At 35.5% G+C, this 14701-nt stretch overlaps 2 protein-coding genes across 6 annotated transcripts; both read right to left on the reverse strand.

The window, feature by feature from the left end:
• Positions 1 to 314: 314 nt before the first annotated feature.
• On the reverse strand, positions 315 to 6661 carry LOC107004863 (senescence-associated protein SPA15, chloroplastic). 4 transcript variants are annotated; one of them, XM_015203247.2, is made up of 14 exons: positions 6508 to 6644; positions 6322 to 6331; positions 4786 to 5151; positions 4446 to 4586; positions 3647 to 3720; positions 3329 to 3405; positions 3183 to 3254; positions 2349 to 2417; positions 2148 to 2194; positions 1920 to 2034; positions 1769 to 1837; positions 1551 to 1654; positions 830 to 905; positions 315 to 722 (listed from the first exon to the last, which is right to left on the reverse strand). In XM_015203247.2, the coding sequence occupies exons 3-14, from the start codon at positions 5058 to 5060 to the stop codon at positions 555 to 557; spliced, it is 1287 nt and encodes a 428-aa protein (XP_015058733.1). In that variant the 5' UTR covers positions 5061 to 5151; positions 6322 to 6331; positions 6508 to 6644; the 3' UTR covers positions 315 to 554. The 4 variants fall into 4 exon arrangements, with proteins under 4 accessions (XP_015058733.1, XP_015058731.1, XP_015058732.1 ...); XM_015203245.2 differs by lacking the exon at positions 6322 to 6331 and having other exon boundaries at positions 6508 to 6661; XM_015203246.2 differs by having other exon boundaries at positions 6322 to 6595.
• An 823-nt stretch (positions 6662 to 7484) lies between these two features.
• LOC107003533 (receptor-like protein 15) lies at positions 7485 to 11537 on the reverse strand. Of its 2 annotated transcripts, XM_027912804.1 has the most exons (6): positions 11036 to 11537; positions 10353 to 10622; positions 10187 to 10264; positions 9832 to 9978; positions 8788 to 9708; positions 8527 to 8690 (listed from the first exon to the last, which is right to left on the reverse strand). In XM_027912804.1, exons 1-6 carry the CDS (start codon positions 11439 to 11441, stop codon positions 8668 to 8670), a joined length of 1845 nt encoding a protein of 614 aa, XP_027768605.1. In that variant the 5' UTR covers positions 11442 to 11537; the 3' UTR covers positions 8527 to 8667. The 2 variants fall into 2 exon arrangements, with proteins under 2 accessions (XP_015057358.1, XP_027768605.1); XM_015201872.2 differs by having other exon boundaries at positions 7485 to 9708; positions 11036 to 11534.
• Between the last annotated feature and the right edge of the window lie 3164 nt (positions 11538 to 14701).

A 14701-nucleotide genomic window follows, 5' to 3' on the forward strand; every position in this document is an offset into this window, starting at 1 on the left:
GGGGGGCTCCGAGCCGGGTGGTCCAGGTAACCGGTTCAGGAGTGACGTGACACTATCGGATTGGACGGGGCCACCGGTAGTCCAACTAAGACTGTGTGGGTCCAGTTTTGTGATATTCTACCTTGTGTTCAGTAAAATTAAGACTCTTAAATGGAGACAAGGGAGTATAGAGAAGAAAAACAATGTTAGTAATTTTTAGGAGGAGATGATGAGAGGCTTAAGATTCATGCATTGGACAAAAATCCAACTGTTGTAAATCTTTGTTGTAGCATTGAACTGAGTTTTATCTGTCATAAGACTTGAGTAACAATATATTTATCAGAAATCTGCTTTGTATATAAGAAGAATAAAGTGTTGCTTTAGACTTTTTATACATTGATAAAAATATCAATGATCCAAAGATACAAACAAGTTACATAGCATGAAAGGATGAATCAGTTTGGCATTTTTTTTTCTAATGTAAGTAGAGCTTATGAACTATTTTTTTTTTCACAGGGCGAATATCGATTAGTCCCTTCATCTAGATATCTACAGTATTGAGTTACGGGCACCTTCTAATATGTCCCGTTGTTGTCATCTTGACTCCCTACATCCCCTGGTGACACTTCGTCCACCATGAACCTCCAGCTATCTCCCTCTCCTATTTCCCATTGTCTTTTCAATTCAAGAATGGTTTTCGATGCAGCAGCTGCAATGGCAGGGTTGTCATCTTCTGCTAGTCTCTATGGACACATAACAAAGCCTTCCGTTAGTGTTGAATAGCTTCAATAAGAGAAAGTGTAGTTCATGGAAATTGTATGATAAGACATCAGTTTTCTATACAAATTACCTGTAACGCTCCCATGCCAGCGTTTCCTAAAGTCCACATGGACGGAGCAGCTGCAAGTGCATTTGCTAATGCTTTCCTGCACGATGAAATTTACAGGTGTTCGAGTCATACAGATCTAAAATGACTAATACTGTATCAATCAAAACAAGTAAAAGACAAATAAAACAAATGAGGATAGTAAAACGCCTTCATCTTCGTGTCAAGATGATACAGATTCGATCTTTAGGAGCCTCCTAAGTTGAATAATTTCTTAACTAATAAAAAGTATGGTTGAATTTAAGCTGGAAATAACAGTTAAACTACATCCGTTTCAATTTGTTTGTCTTACTTTCCTTTTCAGTCCGTTTAGAAAAGAATGTCTCTTTCCTGTTTATTGGCAACTCTTTGAGTTAAAAGTTCCACATGACATGCTTAAGAACACAAGATTAAAGGACATTTTGGTACATTCTACTACGTATCTTTAGTTTAAGACACAAGATTCAAAAGTTCTCTTTGTTTTCTTAAACGCGTGCCAGGTCAAAACCAGACAAACAAATTAATGTCTCAGTATCATCCAAAACGAAGTGCAGTTGATTTTAGGGGGCAGAAACATTATTTTGGGAGCCTCGAGTACGAAATATGTGAGGTTTAATTGCACAGATTAGAAATGATAGCGCGAAATAGAGTACAACGGGGTCTAATTCATTTCATAGAAATGTCAAAAGAGGGTGAAAAAGCTAACCTTGTGTTCACATCAGGAGAACTTGAACACTCGGCCAGCAAGGATACACTACTTTTACCATCCATTGCATCAAGATCTATAAGCGTTGCTACCAACAACTCGAGCTGCTCGAATCAGAAAATTTATAAAAGAAATGAGATGTGGAAGAGAGAATTAATACATCAACGGTAATCAGACGTAGTCATTATTATCAATTTAAAGTTTTTTTAAGTTGGGACCTCTTCTGGATCAGTATAGTCAATTCCATCAGCTTCGGAAAGTGCAGATGCTATATCCCAATATGCTTCCTGCAGGTATTAACATATAATTATACTTACGGAAGTATTCATTTACTTCATTAGAACTTTGAAAGTAGACAAGGCTCGATACCTGGATAGCAGTGAGGCGATCAGCTGAAACTTCCCCAGGAAGAAACTCCAGAGTTTTCCCATTCTTCTCTAGTGTAATATGCCTAGTTTTCTCCGTATCTATGGAACTTCTTTTCCTGAACAGAAGACGGATACAAGTACGGAGCAGAGATGAAGATTTAAAGTCAGATCAATTGTGTTATTTATTCCCTTTATTAGTTATTACTGCTAGGATGCAAAATGAACTTACAATTTGCACATCTTGCTCACCATCCTATCATGAATGTTCTTGACAAACTGCAAAACCACAACACAAACACAAGAAACCACGAAGAAAAAATAAATATAGAGTAGTGAGTGCAGTCATTATTAAAACGAAGGAAGTAAATAAACACATCTTCATAGAACACATAATATGGAAGATCAATTCCATTTTGTGCAATAACCATACCTCCAGAGCCATCAGAGAATCCTCCATTGCGCGCTGTTTTGCCACAAAGTTGGCACGTCTTAAATCAGCCTGATTATTGAGGAAAAACAGCTGCTTTTAGATTATCTATATTAGCCACCAAATAATTTTAATGAACCTATGTGTGTGCAAAGCAACATAAATTTATAGCAAAGATAGTGATGTCGTCAAAAAGCTGCTATCTGCTCTCGAAGTTCCCAATCAGTAGCAGAAGCCAAGCAGATCAATAAAGATTTGAACTTACGAATTATCAATGAAAATGCTAACACAATACATGTCTAATCCATTAATAACCTTGTTGAACACAATGTGCCTTGTACTAGGAAATGTTACAGCATTTTGAGGTGAAAACATGTTCTGCTAGTTTTAGTCTGAATGTATCGAACATCACTTCCACACTCAGTTTAGGTCCCTGACTCATAAATTAGATCTTTGGTTTCATGTGCTGCACGACGCGTTATATCGTTGATCACATGTACCTCAGGTTCAATACGTTCATTTTGGAATTAAATACTATTAATAGATAAGGCCTAAAAACTTACAATTTGTCTGTACTCGCAAGTTTATAACCTTTTGGTGCATTTTGTATCTCCAATTAGAAGCCCCTATGTATCTGGAGACTGAGATTATGCAATTACCTCTCTAATGGGCCGTCTACTTGGTGGAGCACCTAAAATGCATGCTTCATCTTATCCAAGTTAAATTACAACATGGCAAACAAGAAAATGATTCTATCTACTTTGCCTCCAGCTACCTTAGGGAACAAGTGAAAAAATGCACTGCACGAATTTATACGGCACAAATGAAAAAATTCACCTCCAAGGCACCATCGCTCCAGTGTCGATCAGCAGCTTTCTTCAGTCTCGTCTGAGCTATGTTTTTAAGAATCTGCTAAGCACAATTGATAAGCATCCCAATGAAAAGATGGTGATGGAATATCTTATGGTAGATAATTATCTTACAGTGGCAACATGCTGGATTCTTTCGGCTCTTTTCTTTACATTGTGATCAACTTTCTCAGTATCTTCCCGTGCCCGAGCTAATTGAAGAAAGAAAAGAAAACGGATCAATCAGAATCTCAGGAGTGTATCACCAACATCAAATGACAAAAGTTATTATCCAAATGCTTTGTCAACTATCTCCTTCACCAATACCACTATCCAAGCAATATACATCAAAGTATAGAACTTTGGTTCCCAGCATGAAAATTGCAAATAGGCAGTTGAATATGATTCTTTTATCATAGTGTAAAAGCTTGAAAATCGGGCAAAGAATTTTACCATCAAGCTTAAGAAACTCTGAACCAAGAAATGCAACATCTTGGCGCGCACGGGCATCCATTCTCATTAATTCCCTGTTGGGTAAAAGTAAATTAGGAAGATATTTGACATGAAGCTAATGTATCATATTTCATTTGATAAAGTAGGTTTCGAAGATGATGTACAGAGGTATTTGACAAATACTGGAATATATGATGATGGAGCTGATGAGAATAACAGTTTGAGGTAGCAAAAAATCAAACAGACATTATCTCAATGTGTTGTGATCACCAATTATCTCTCAGTGTTAGATTGTTAAACGAATTATCTAGTCTCTAGAATTTGCTAGGTACAGACATAGAGAGAACATTTAGACAGTTGCGACATGCAGATTTGATTCTACAGTATAGTCAACTGTATCAAAATCTCATTTCTAATAACGAGCCAGTCCTCTTCCTTCTACCTAAGTGGAGGCTCACAAATTATATCCTCATATCTTGACCCCAATTCAAAGCTAAATATACAAGAAATGACAAAATGTTATTTCTTTTTTCAATGGGAAAAAGGCTGGTGAGGACTATAATTAAGTTTTTTGACCTCTCTAACGTTTTTCTGAGGTGTATAAAGTAATCCCTCTATTCCATTTTACGTGACACTATTTCTGTTCCAAAGAATGACAGCTTTCTACATTTTGAAATAATTTAGATTTTTGAACTTTCTCATTTTACCCATAATGGAATGTTTTTTAGCCTCAGTAATTATTTTAATCTGATAAAAGACTTGAATAAATAATGCATAAAATGTCAGGCATATATTGTACCGAGAAAGCAGCACAATATCATTCTTCGCCCTTTCATTCACAAATTTGGCATCGTTGTAAGCAAATTTACAAGCTTCTGCAATTGCCTGACTTGAAGGAATAACTTTCCCAACTGTGGTTGCTTGATCATTTTCTTGTACACTGCAAAAATATAGTGCAGAGATGAACAAAAATTACAACAATATCAACACAAGAAATCGAATAAGCAACATTATAATAGTGTTGTATCGAACTAAAACTAATGATAATGACAGAGTCTTAAATTTTCATTTGTAGACAGTTCTTTTCATATTTTTGGTGGTGTGCATTGATCGACCATTTGTTGTTGAACAATGCTTACCTAGATATATTGGAACAATCATCACTGTTTCTGGCACACTCTGTCTCAGTGTCGCGTGTTTCTGTTGAGAGACATAACACAGGAGATCCCCTGAAGATGACACGGTTGCTTAGTTTTCCGCATGCCTCCCAGAACCTCTTATTAGAAAACTTCAGTCTTGGCATATTAGAATATCCATTGTGTTTGCTATGTTCAGTCCCTTGACTGTGGGTGTGAACCTTTGGGTGTTGAGGTGATTTAGCAGAATAATAAATGATCCCATTTGGGGTAGCCATGGTTATCTACAAGATCGTACAAGCCAAAAGCAAAATTCCCAGCTGTTTCCGGAGAGACGAAAAAGTATTTAACAAAGCACTAACCGAAAACCTGAAAGGCAAAGCAAATTCTAACAAAATAAGATTCTATAGTTTAAACTATAAATAATTGTCTAGAATCAAAATGGTTACTAACATGAATAAAGACAAAGGTTACTCTACAATGACCTTATTGGTAGAGTGTACCACAAATTAAAAAAGATAATCAAATTCCAAAGTATTAAGTATTATTGCAAAAGTCATGTTACCAAAGGCGTGCTTAAAGAGCACTTAAGCCCTGAACAAAGCGCAAAGCATGTTGAGTGCTTTGCCTCGCTTAGCCGTCCTTTGGTATTGTCATCTGTGCTCCATAGCTTTCCCTCGAGTTCGTGCTCAGATTTAGGCATTTAGCAATTGTCTTTTTGTGATTCAAATTAAAAGTTTTTTTTTAACTGCTTTGTATTTCATGGTCCTCGTTGCCAACAGTTCATACATATACTTAAGCAGAATACACGAATTGTTATACAATAAATTTGGATTCTAGATTAATCATATACTTCTCAATCATTAATCGCAATCAGGATCACCAAAAGCACCTATGAATGCATAATAACTAGTAACTTCAAAAGCACCCAGCCTTCACAAGACCCTCAAAAGTTCAGTAGTAACGATTAGACCACAATTAGTGATGTCCCCTCAAATCTCCCTTTCTTAACCAAAGACTCAATCGAAAGGTAAGTGAACTTAGTTGCCGATAAGGAAACCAATCAAAATAAAGCTAAACAAGCAGAAAAATCTTCAGTTTCAGCAACCAAGAGGTACAACTTATGAACAAAGTGAGGGCACAATAAAGATAGAATCTTGAATAAATTTGATGGACACCCACATGGCAATCAATCAAAATAAAGCTAAGAAAAACAGAAAAATCCTCAGTTTCAGCAACCAAAAGGTACAACTTATGAATAGAGTCAGGGTACAATAAAGATGAAATCTTGGAAGAATTTCGTAGACACCCAAATGGAAATCAGTCAAACTAAAGCTAAACAAGCAGAAAAATGCTCAGTTTCAGCAACCAAGAGGTACAGCTTTTATTAACAGAGTAAAGATGGAATCTTGGAAGCATTTATGGACACCCACATGGAAAAATAAGCAAAACAAAGCAAATAAACTAAACAATTTCACCTTAGAACAAGAAAGACAGATGAATGAAGTAAGTCAATAGCACATTAAGGAAAAGTCTTACCTTTGCTACCCTGCAAATAGAGAAGGGGGTGGGGTGGGGTTAGTAAAGATGAAATCTTGGAAGAATTGATGGACACCCACATGGGAAAATAAGCTAAATAAAGCAAAGCAACTACATAATTTCATCTAGCAACAAGAAAGAGATGAAGGAATCAAGTAAATAGCACACTAAAGAAAAAGATTTTACCTTTGCTAGAGAGTAGAGAGAGAGAGAGAAAGGGGGTGGGGTTGCTGGAAGTATATTTGGCTAAAGGGAAAGAGGGGTCCTTACTGAAATTGGATGTAGTGAATGGTGAAGAAAAGAGTAAGCAAGCATTGCAAAATTGGAGAATTTGTGGCCACAAGCATAGCATATGGTCCCTTATTGTCCAACACTACCTTACAAAAGAAAATTAACTACTGGGGTATGGTAGTTGGAATAAGAGAAACACTCATTTGAAATTGGAGGATTTGTTTGTGAAGTTCTAGATAACTGTCTTGTATATAGATTTTGTCCTTTAGTTATAGGTAAATAGTAGTAGTAGTATGTATTTCATCTTAACTTATAGTTACTGCTAAAAGAATTGAGGTCTTGAGAGATAAAAAATAACCTACGATAAATCAGAAGAAATCACTCTAATAGTTTTGTATCTGCTGAGATTCGAACCCGAGAGGCCGAGACTTCAATGTTCTTAACCCTTTTCATTTACCACTACGCTACACCCTTGGATGCTTTTGACAATTATATTCATCATGTGTTTGTGCGCTAGCGTAACAAAGATTTGTGAAGTTGGCTGTGTTGATTTCGAATACATGTTATAAAAACAGATACTAGCAACTGAAAAATCTTTAGAAATTTGTTATGCTACTGAATTATGTTTAGAAAGTTTGCCCTTTTGCTTAGATATGATGAAGAATGTTCTTCTAACAGTTACATTTGTCATGTGTTTGTGTGCTGGTGCAGGAAAACTTGTGTTTTCTGTTGATTTGTGAAGTCAGTTATGTTGATTTCGAATACGTGTTATGAACACAGATACAAGCAAATGAAAATAACTGTTAGAAATTTAGTCTTTTCCTTAAATTTGCTGAATAATGTTTTTAACAGGTATATTCATCATGTGCTTCTGATGATTTTGAATATGTGTTAATGAAAGCAGATACTTAGTATCAAGAAACTAGAAGGTATAAGGAACAGAACTCATGTGTATGATTTACTTGAAAGTGACCTTAATATGTAAGGTTTACATTTTGGAAGCAAAAAAGTAGTAGCAAGAATACATGTAATACTCAACATAATAAAACCAAACATTTCTCCAGTATGGGTTCACCCAGAGGACTACAACCGTTGCGAGCACCACATTTGCAAATGCCACAAGAAATGAGATATAGAATAACTCTATATCGAGGAAACCAGTATCGTCTTCACAACATTCTGGTTCAAGAGGTGATTTCGGTATCTCTTTAGGCTCCGTGCAACTGATGGGAAGTGGAGGACCACAAAGAAAAGGATTTCCTTCGTAACTGCTTTCATTAAAAGTTCCAAACTGTGCAATAGGCTGTGGAGTTGTACCTGTTAAATTATTGTGTGCCACACTAAACACTGCTAGAGTTGTCAAATCTAGAAGTTGAGTGGGAATATTCCCAGTCAAGTTGTTGTATGACAAGTCCAAACTCTCGATATTCAGGAGTTTCGAGAATGCTGATAGTATTGTTCCAGTTATGTGGTTATGTGACAAGTTCAGCGCACGAATTTGAGTAAGATTACTGAGTTCCTTAGGTATGTGACCACTTAACTGGTTGCAAGAAAGATCAATTCCATACATATAGTCAACAATGCTACCTTCATAGGAATATGTATTGTGTTTGGTCATAAATTCTGCTCCAACCCATACATAGTTATCTAGAAACATTAATGTTGATGAAGACATGATCGAGAATTCTACCTCTATCGCAGTGTCTCCTCCAAACGTCTCGAATACTGAAGATCCAAATGATGAACTGTATGGGTATGCTTCTATGACATCTTCTTGTTGCATTATGTTTCCAAAGCAACGAGGAATAGGTCCCGAGAGATTATTGTGAGAAAGATCCATAATTCTCAAGTCACTAGCAAGACACAATTCTGTGGGAATGGTGCCTTGAAGATTATTTCCTTTCAAAAGTAGGGTAATTATACCATAACTTCCCAACCATTTTGGAATGGAACCACTGAAGTTGTTATCTCCGAGATCCAACACTCTTAATCCTGAGTTTGAGAACATGTTGAATTCCCCTTGTAGCTTGTTTTTACTCAAATACACATGTTTTAAATCTCGGAAACTACTAAAACATGATGGAATCACACCAACAAGGTTGTTTTCAGAGATATCTAACACCTCAAGTCCTTCAAGTCTACAGAAATCAAGTGGAATATGACCATTTAGATGGTTTTTGGACAATGCAAGGGAGGTTAAGGAGGAGATATTACCAAGCCAGGACGGTATGTTACCTGACAAATTGTTGTAACTCAAGTCCAATGTACGTAAAGGAGCAGTGGATAACGTCTGTGGAATTGGTCCGGAGAAGTTGTTCCCATCCAAGTATAAGTAATTGAAATTGTTGATGTTGGCTGAAACTGGAAATATTTCCCCTTTCAACATGTTATTCGACAGTCTCAGTAAATATAACTTGGATCCTTTACGAGCCAATCTTGTCGGTAGCTCTCCTTTTAACTTATTGTATGACAAATCCAAGCATTCAAGGCTTTGCATGTCAGCAAAACTTGAAGGCAACAAGCCTTCAAGCATATTGCTGGCCATTGTTGATATCACGAGATTTGGGAAAATGGACCCAATGTTAGGAGGAAGTTGCCCTCGAATCTTGTTGTTTGAGATATCGAAAGCTTTCAGATTAGGAAGGAAAGGCAATTGAAGAGATCCAGTGAATGCATTTCCATCCAAGTAAACTTCTCCAAGTTTTGGATTGTTTTCCAATAACCAATTTGGAAAGTCTCCACCAATGTTGCATTTCGAGAGACGAATAAGTCTCAAGTGATGTTGAGAATGAAGAAAGTTTGGCATTTGAGAGGAGTTGAATAAAGATAAGGCTTCTAATTGGAACTTCGGGATCCAAATTTTAGAAGTAGTTTGTACAATTACCGAGTTGTAGTTAGCAATGACAAACTTAAGCTTTGAATGGTTAGCAAATGACTCGAATGAAATTGGTACTTCAAAGTTGTTGTTTGTTATTAAGAGGTATTCAAGGGACAAGAGACTTGAAAGCGGAGATAAAGCAATGTTTCCAGTAAACTGATTTTGAGTGAGATCAATTACTCGAAGAAATGTTAAGTTTCTAAGACATGTAGGGAGTTTTCCAGTGAAGCTGTTTCTGCTGAGACTTAGTTCTTCAAGATATTTTAGATCACACAACCCTATAAAATGAACAAGTATATAATTGTTATACATGTTCTATTTTGTTACGCAGAAAATACAAGATTAACGTGACATCAGTCTACGTAGCACCATCTGTTAAAGGATGCTATGTCTAAAATTACCTTGAAGTGGTAGAGTTCCATTAAGGTTGCATTGAGCTACTGATAATACTTTAAGAGATGACATTACACCACTGCTCCGCAGAAAGTTCTCATCCAATGTGATTCCATCCAACAATAAGTACTCTATATTTCTTAAAGCTCCCAACTCTTTCGTGCAAAAGAAACATAAAAGAATCATCAACATGTAGCCATAGGTGTTACAAAAGTGCAGCAACTAGCAAATGACACCTAATATGATGGAACAGCATAGTTTTAACCAAGACACTGATACTGAGACATATAAAATAATATCTTCGCGTGTAATCTATGGTTTTTTTTAACAATAAAATCAACTGAAAGAAGAAACTTTAAGTACCTTCATTTGGTATAAAACTCTGGAAACTGTTGTACCTTATATCGAGCTTCTTCAGTGTCGGCCTAGATGTATTTAACTCTGTCCAGGAATTCATAATGATAATGTTAGGAAGGTAACGGATAATAAAAGAAGAGCTTTTCTAGAACATTTTCGTAAGTTTACTTACCTAGAGCAGATAGAAATTTTTTATCCTCTAGATGATTATAGCTCAAATCTAGGATTTCCAGCTTGTCTAACCCTGACAATCTCTCAGAACCTGATCCAATTTTGTTGTCTGTGAACCACATCTCGGAACGTGGTGCAAAGTTGTTACTTGAGAGGTTCAGTGACTTGAGAGATGAAAGCTGACTAAGAGACTGAAAGATGCTGCGGTTGAACTGATTCCCCGACAAGTCTAGTCTTTCTAGTTTCCTCAGTGGTCTCAGTTTCTCGAAACCTGTTACCAAATTAACAAGAAACTTGAAATGGACATGCTATATTATGTGACAGAGTCAAGTAGATTGTACCATGAACTTAACATGATAAAATTACAATTGTGATCCTACATCCTCTCTGTGTATTGGTAGTACGTACTGTTGGGTTATCCCACATCGGGAGTGGGGCTGGTGGTCAATTTATAAGTGTGAGGGAAAGCCTCAACCTTTGAGCTAGCTTTTGGGTTGAGAAGGCCCAAGACCACCCAACACGTACTCCCTCTGTTTCATTTTATGTGACATTCTTTCTTCTTTAGTCCGTTTAAAAAAATACAACACCTTTCTGTCATAGCATGTTTATAACCAACAAGCTTCAAGATCATTCATACGTGCCAAGCCAAACATCGTCACATAATATAAAACGGAGAGAACATACCTTCATTCTTCACCCAGCCAGCCAATGAATGTCCAGGTATGTTCAAAGCTTTGAGATTTTTGAAGGGAATAAATAGAGATGCATTAAAAAGCCAGTTCCTCAACATATCATCCCTAGTTGTAAAATTTCCAAGTTGTTCTTCTTGACTAATTTGCTTAGCAATAACGGACAACTCTACGACTCTTCTGGTGCTGTTGCTGCAAACAATTCCCTCCCATTGACAACAATCCGAGGTTTCATTAGCCTCCCACGATGACAAATAATCATCGCGTTTACTGTAGTTTATGTTTGCCTTGAGTTGCAAAAGAGCAGTCTTTTCTTCATTCAAACAACAATAACAACACAACCATCCATTTGCCATGAACAGAATCAACAACCACCAATATACTATCTTGCTATTAGTCATATTTTGCTTCTTTACCTACAAGTTGACAACACTATAAGATATAACCAAACTATATATAAGAAAAAAAAAGCTTGTTCGTTATCTGTGTTGGTGAGACGTAGCAGATACCTCTATGGAAAAATTGATGTAGACTAGAGTGGAATTTTGTGCAAATACTTTTCTTGTTATGTCCCTTTCAACTTCATTATTTTACTCTAATTTTCATCAAAACATTGCTTGCAATTTGAGTTGACTAGCACCATCATTGACTTGAACACTCATGAGGAAACATTTCCCACTAGTATCACTTGTATGGAAGTTTCATGTGAACACTTCTCTTGCTATATACTCCCTCCGTTTCAATTTGTTTTTCTAGTTTTGACTTGGCACGGAATTTAAGAAAATCAAATAACGTTTGAATCATGTGGTCTTAAACATGTCACATAGTAAAGAGTCGCAAAAAAGGAAAGAGAGATTTTCTTTAAAACAGAAAAAGGAAAATAAGACAAACAAATTGAAACGGTGAGTAAATTTTGATAATTATTGTTCTTAACTAGAGTCAACAAAAATTAGTTCCTTAGCCATTTTTCTTCTTCTTTCTTTTTGTTAGTTAAAAGTCCAAAAACTCAGCTACTGTAGGAGTTTACCAAGTCTTTAGCACTTATTTCAGTGGATCATACAGAAGAAATGGCTCATTGAGCAGTATACATATCTTTCAAATCATTAATTACACTAAAGAATTTTGACTATTCGTCCGTTCTAAAAAATATGATACATTTTTATATTTCGAAATAATGTTATAAATTTTTTTTCATATTTACTGTTATAGTGACAAATTTTTGCTACTTTAATGTCGCAAACATAATCTTGTGAAGCAAAAAATAGTTTTGCGACTTGACTATTATAACGTGTTAGTTCAGTAATCATACATGAAATTAACCCTCCGTGAAGCAAAAATTGACATATTATCAGTATTCCTTTCTACTAACTAAAAACATAAATTTTGTTTTTCAAACAAAGTCGTCCTCTACTTGCAAATTGCATCAGAAGAAAATACATACAAAGGTAAAAACTGATCAAGCTAAGCAGGACGATATATAACCCTGTCGAGAGCACCAAACTCAGTTGTTTAACCTCATATGACATATAATCGAGGTGTATAACAAGCTAATTTCATATCACATGCCAAAATTTTGCTGTATGCAAGTAGGGCCTGTGTCATATTTCAGTTCAAAAGCTCTATATATAACGATGTTCCAATCTATCTCTCGTGTGAATACTTATTCCAAGAACAACTCACACATACATTTACATAATGAAATGATACATAAATTATTAAAGTCATGAACTTTTGGAAGCAAAGTAATCGTAACATGAATACATGAAAGACTCGATATATAATAAAACCAGACCATTTCTCCACGAGGGGTTTAAGCAAAGTACTACAACAACTGCAACCACCACATTTGCATATGCCACGAGAAATGAAAAACAGAACCACTCCATATATATCTAAAAAAAGAAACATCATCTTCGGAGAAATTTGGTGCAGGAAAGTATGTTGGAATCTCTTTAGCCTCTATGCAAGAAAAGGATTTCCCTCATAACTGTTTTCATCAAAAGTTGCAAACTGCGCTGTACGCTGTGTAGTCATACCTGTTAAATTGTTGTGTGACACGCCAACAAGCTAGTTGTCTCAGTTACTCGAAACCTGTAAACAAATCACGAAGAAACTTTAAAATCAGACATGCTAAACAGTTAAGTTTTCGCGAGTCAAATAGATTAAAGTTTTGAATTTAACATTCTTGTTGATATATATATGTAGAACTACTTCAGTCCTTTTTGGAACACAGTCATAGTTACTAACTCTTATGATAAATGGATTTAGATCTTGGCGCGCAACAATCTTAAGCGACAAATAAAAAGCTAATTTAAAAAGATAAAATGAGTTTCTTGGCGCAGGAATTAAAAAGGGCAACCTAGTGCACAAAACATCCCGTGCTAGCAGGGTCAGTAAAAGGGTCACACATCAACGGTGTGACGTAGACAACATACCTAACAAAAACACTACTAAACACAACATTTCCTTGTAATTGGAAATTTGATTGAGTTTTCAAAAATGGAAGGACCTTGACAAGTTGAATATCACTATCAGAGAGACAAACTTCTATTTTCTTGCACCTATATTACGCAATGAACAAGTGATTCTCTTACCACTTATTGTAATACATTTTTTTCAATTCACTGAAACCCTGCATGACTCTATTCAGCTACCAAACGATTCTATCTGCATAACTCTATTCAGTTACTAAACGATAAGTGTGGCAGTGGTACCGGAACCGGCAAAACCGGACCGGTAATTACCGGAACCGGTACGGAACCGGTACTGCGTGTACCGGTTCAGTTCCGGAACCGGAACCGGACCGGTCCGGGAAACCGGTAAAAGAACTATTATTCCGTCCTGGTCCGGTACTAGACCGGACCGGACCGGACCGGTATCCGGGACGAACCAAATTTAAAAAAAAAAAAAAATTTAATTGAATCTAATTTTTATTATAATTTAAATTTCAAACTTTAAAGTTATAAATTTAAATTCAAACTAGTTTGAAAATTTTAAATTCAAATTTTAAAGTTAAATTTAAATTTCAAACTTTAAAGTTATATAAACTTTAAAGTTATAACTTTAAAGTTATAAACTTTAAAGTTTTAATTTAAAATTTTCAAAATTTTAAAGTTTCAAATTTAAATTTTCAAACTTTAAATTCAAACTTTTAAAGTTTGAAAATTTTAAATTCAAATTTTAAAGTTATAAAATTTAAATTTCAAACTCTTAAATGTTGAAATTTTTGAATTTAAACTTTAAAGTTATAAAATTTAAAATTGACTATATCAAAAATTAAATTTAATACAACAATATTAAAAAACAAATTAAGGCGAATAGCCTATATTTTTATTAATATATATTTGATATTACAATTACATTTACAAAAATATTAGTTTGAATTAATAGTTGGTGCCACCATATAAATCCCTTCGTAAATCATTCAACATTTCTTTAGTAACATGTTCGGGAATAGGTTGAATAGAAAGATCTTCCATTGCTTCAATCCCGTCGTCACTATAATCCTGCATTACTTCATCAACGTCATCTTGAAATTTGGTCGGTAGTGGTTCACGACCCAAATTTCTTCTCTCGGCATTAATCCAATCTCGAAATAATACCGATATCTCCAAGCTGTCGGCTGCTAGTGAATGCCTATGTTCTCCAAGTTGAAACCTTG

The sequence above is a fragment of the Solanum pennellii genome, chromosome 11 (assembly GCF_001406875.1).
Source record: "Solanum pennellii chromosome 11, SPENNV200".
Taxonomy (NCBI): domain Eukaryota; kingdom Viridiplantae; phylum Streptophyta; class Magnoliopsida; order Solanales; family Solanaceae; genus Solanum; species Solanum pennellii.

What these genes read in the sequence shown, in the direction of transcription:
- LOC107003533 (XM_015201872.2), bottom strand. Translation starts at nt 11,441, where the DNA reads ATGACTAATAGCAAGATAGTATATTGGTGGTTGTTGATTCTGTTCATG. An exon ending in TGGCTGGGTGAAGAATGAAG is followed by an intron (nt 10,623 to 11,035) that starts GTATGTTCTCTC and finishes ATTTGGTAACAG; the next exon opens with GTTTCGAGAAACTGAGACCA. An exon ending in AAAATTTCTATCTGCTCTAG is followed by an intron (nt 10,265 to 10,352) that starts GTAAGTAAACTT and finishes ATTCCTGGACAG; the next exon opens with AGTTAAATACATCTAGGCCG.
- LOC107004863 (XM_015203245.2), bottom strand. Translation starts at nt 5,060, where the DNA reads ATGGCTACCCCAAATGGGATCATTTATTATTCTGCTAAATCACCTCAA. An exon ending in GGAGCGATGGTGCCTTGGAG is followed by an intron (nt 2,418 to 3,182) that starts GTGAATTTTTTC and finishes CTCAATAATCAG; the next exon opens with GCTGATTTAAGACGTGCCAA. An exon ending in GTGAGCAAGATGTGCAAATT is followed by an intron (nt 2,035 to 2,147) that starts GTAAGTTCATTT and finishes TCTTCTGTTCAG; the next exon opens with GAAAAGAAGTTCCATAGATA.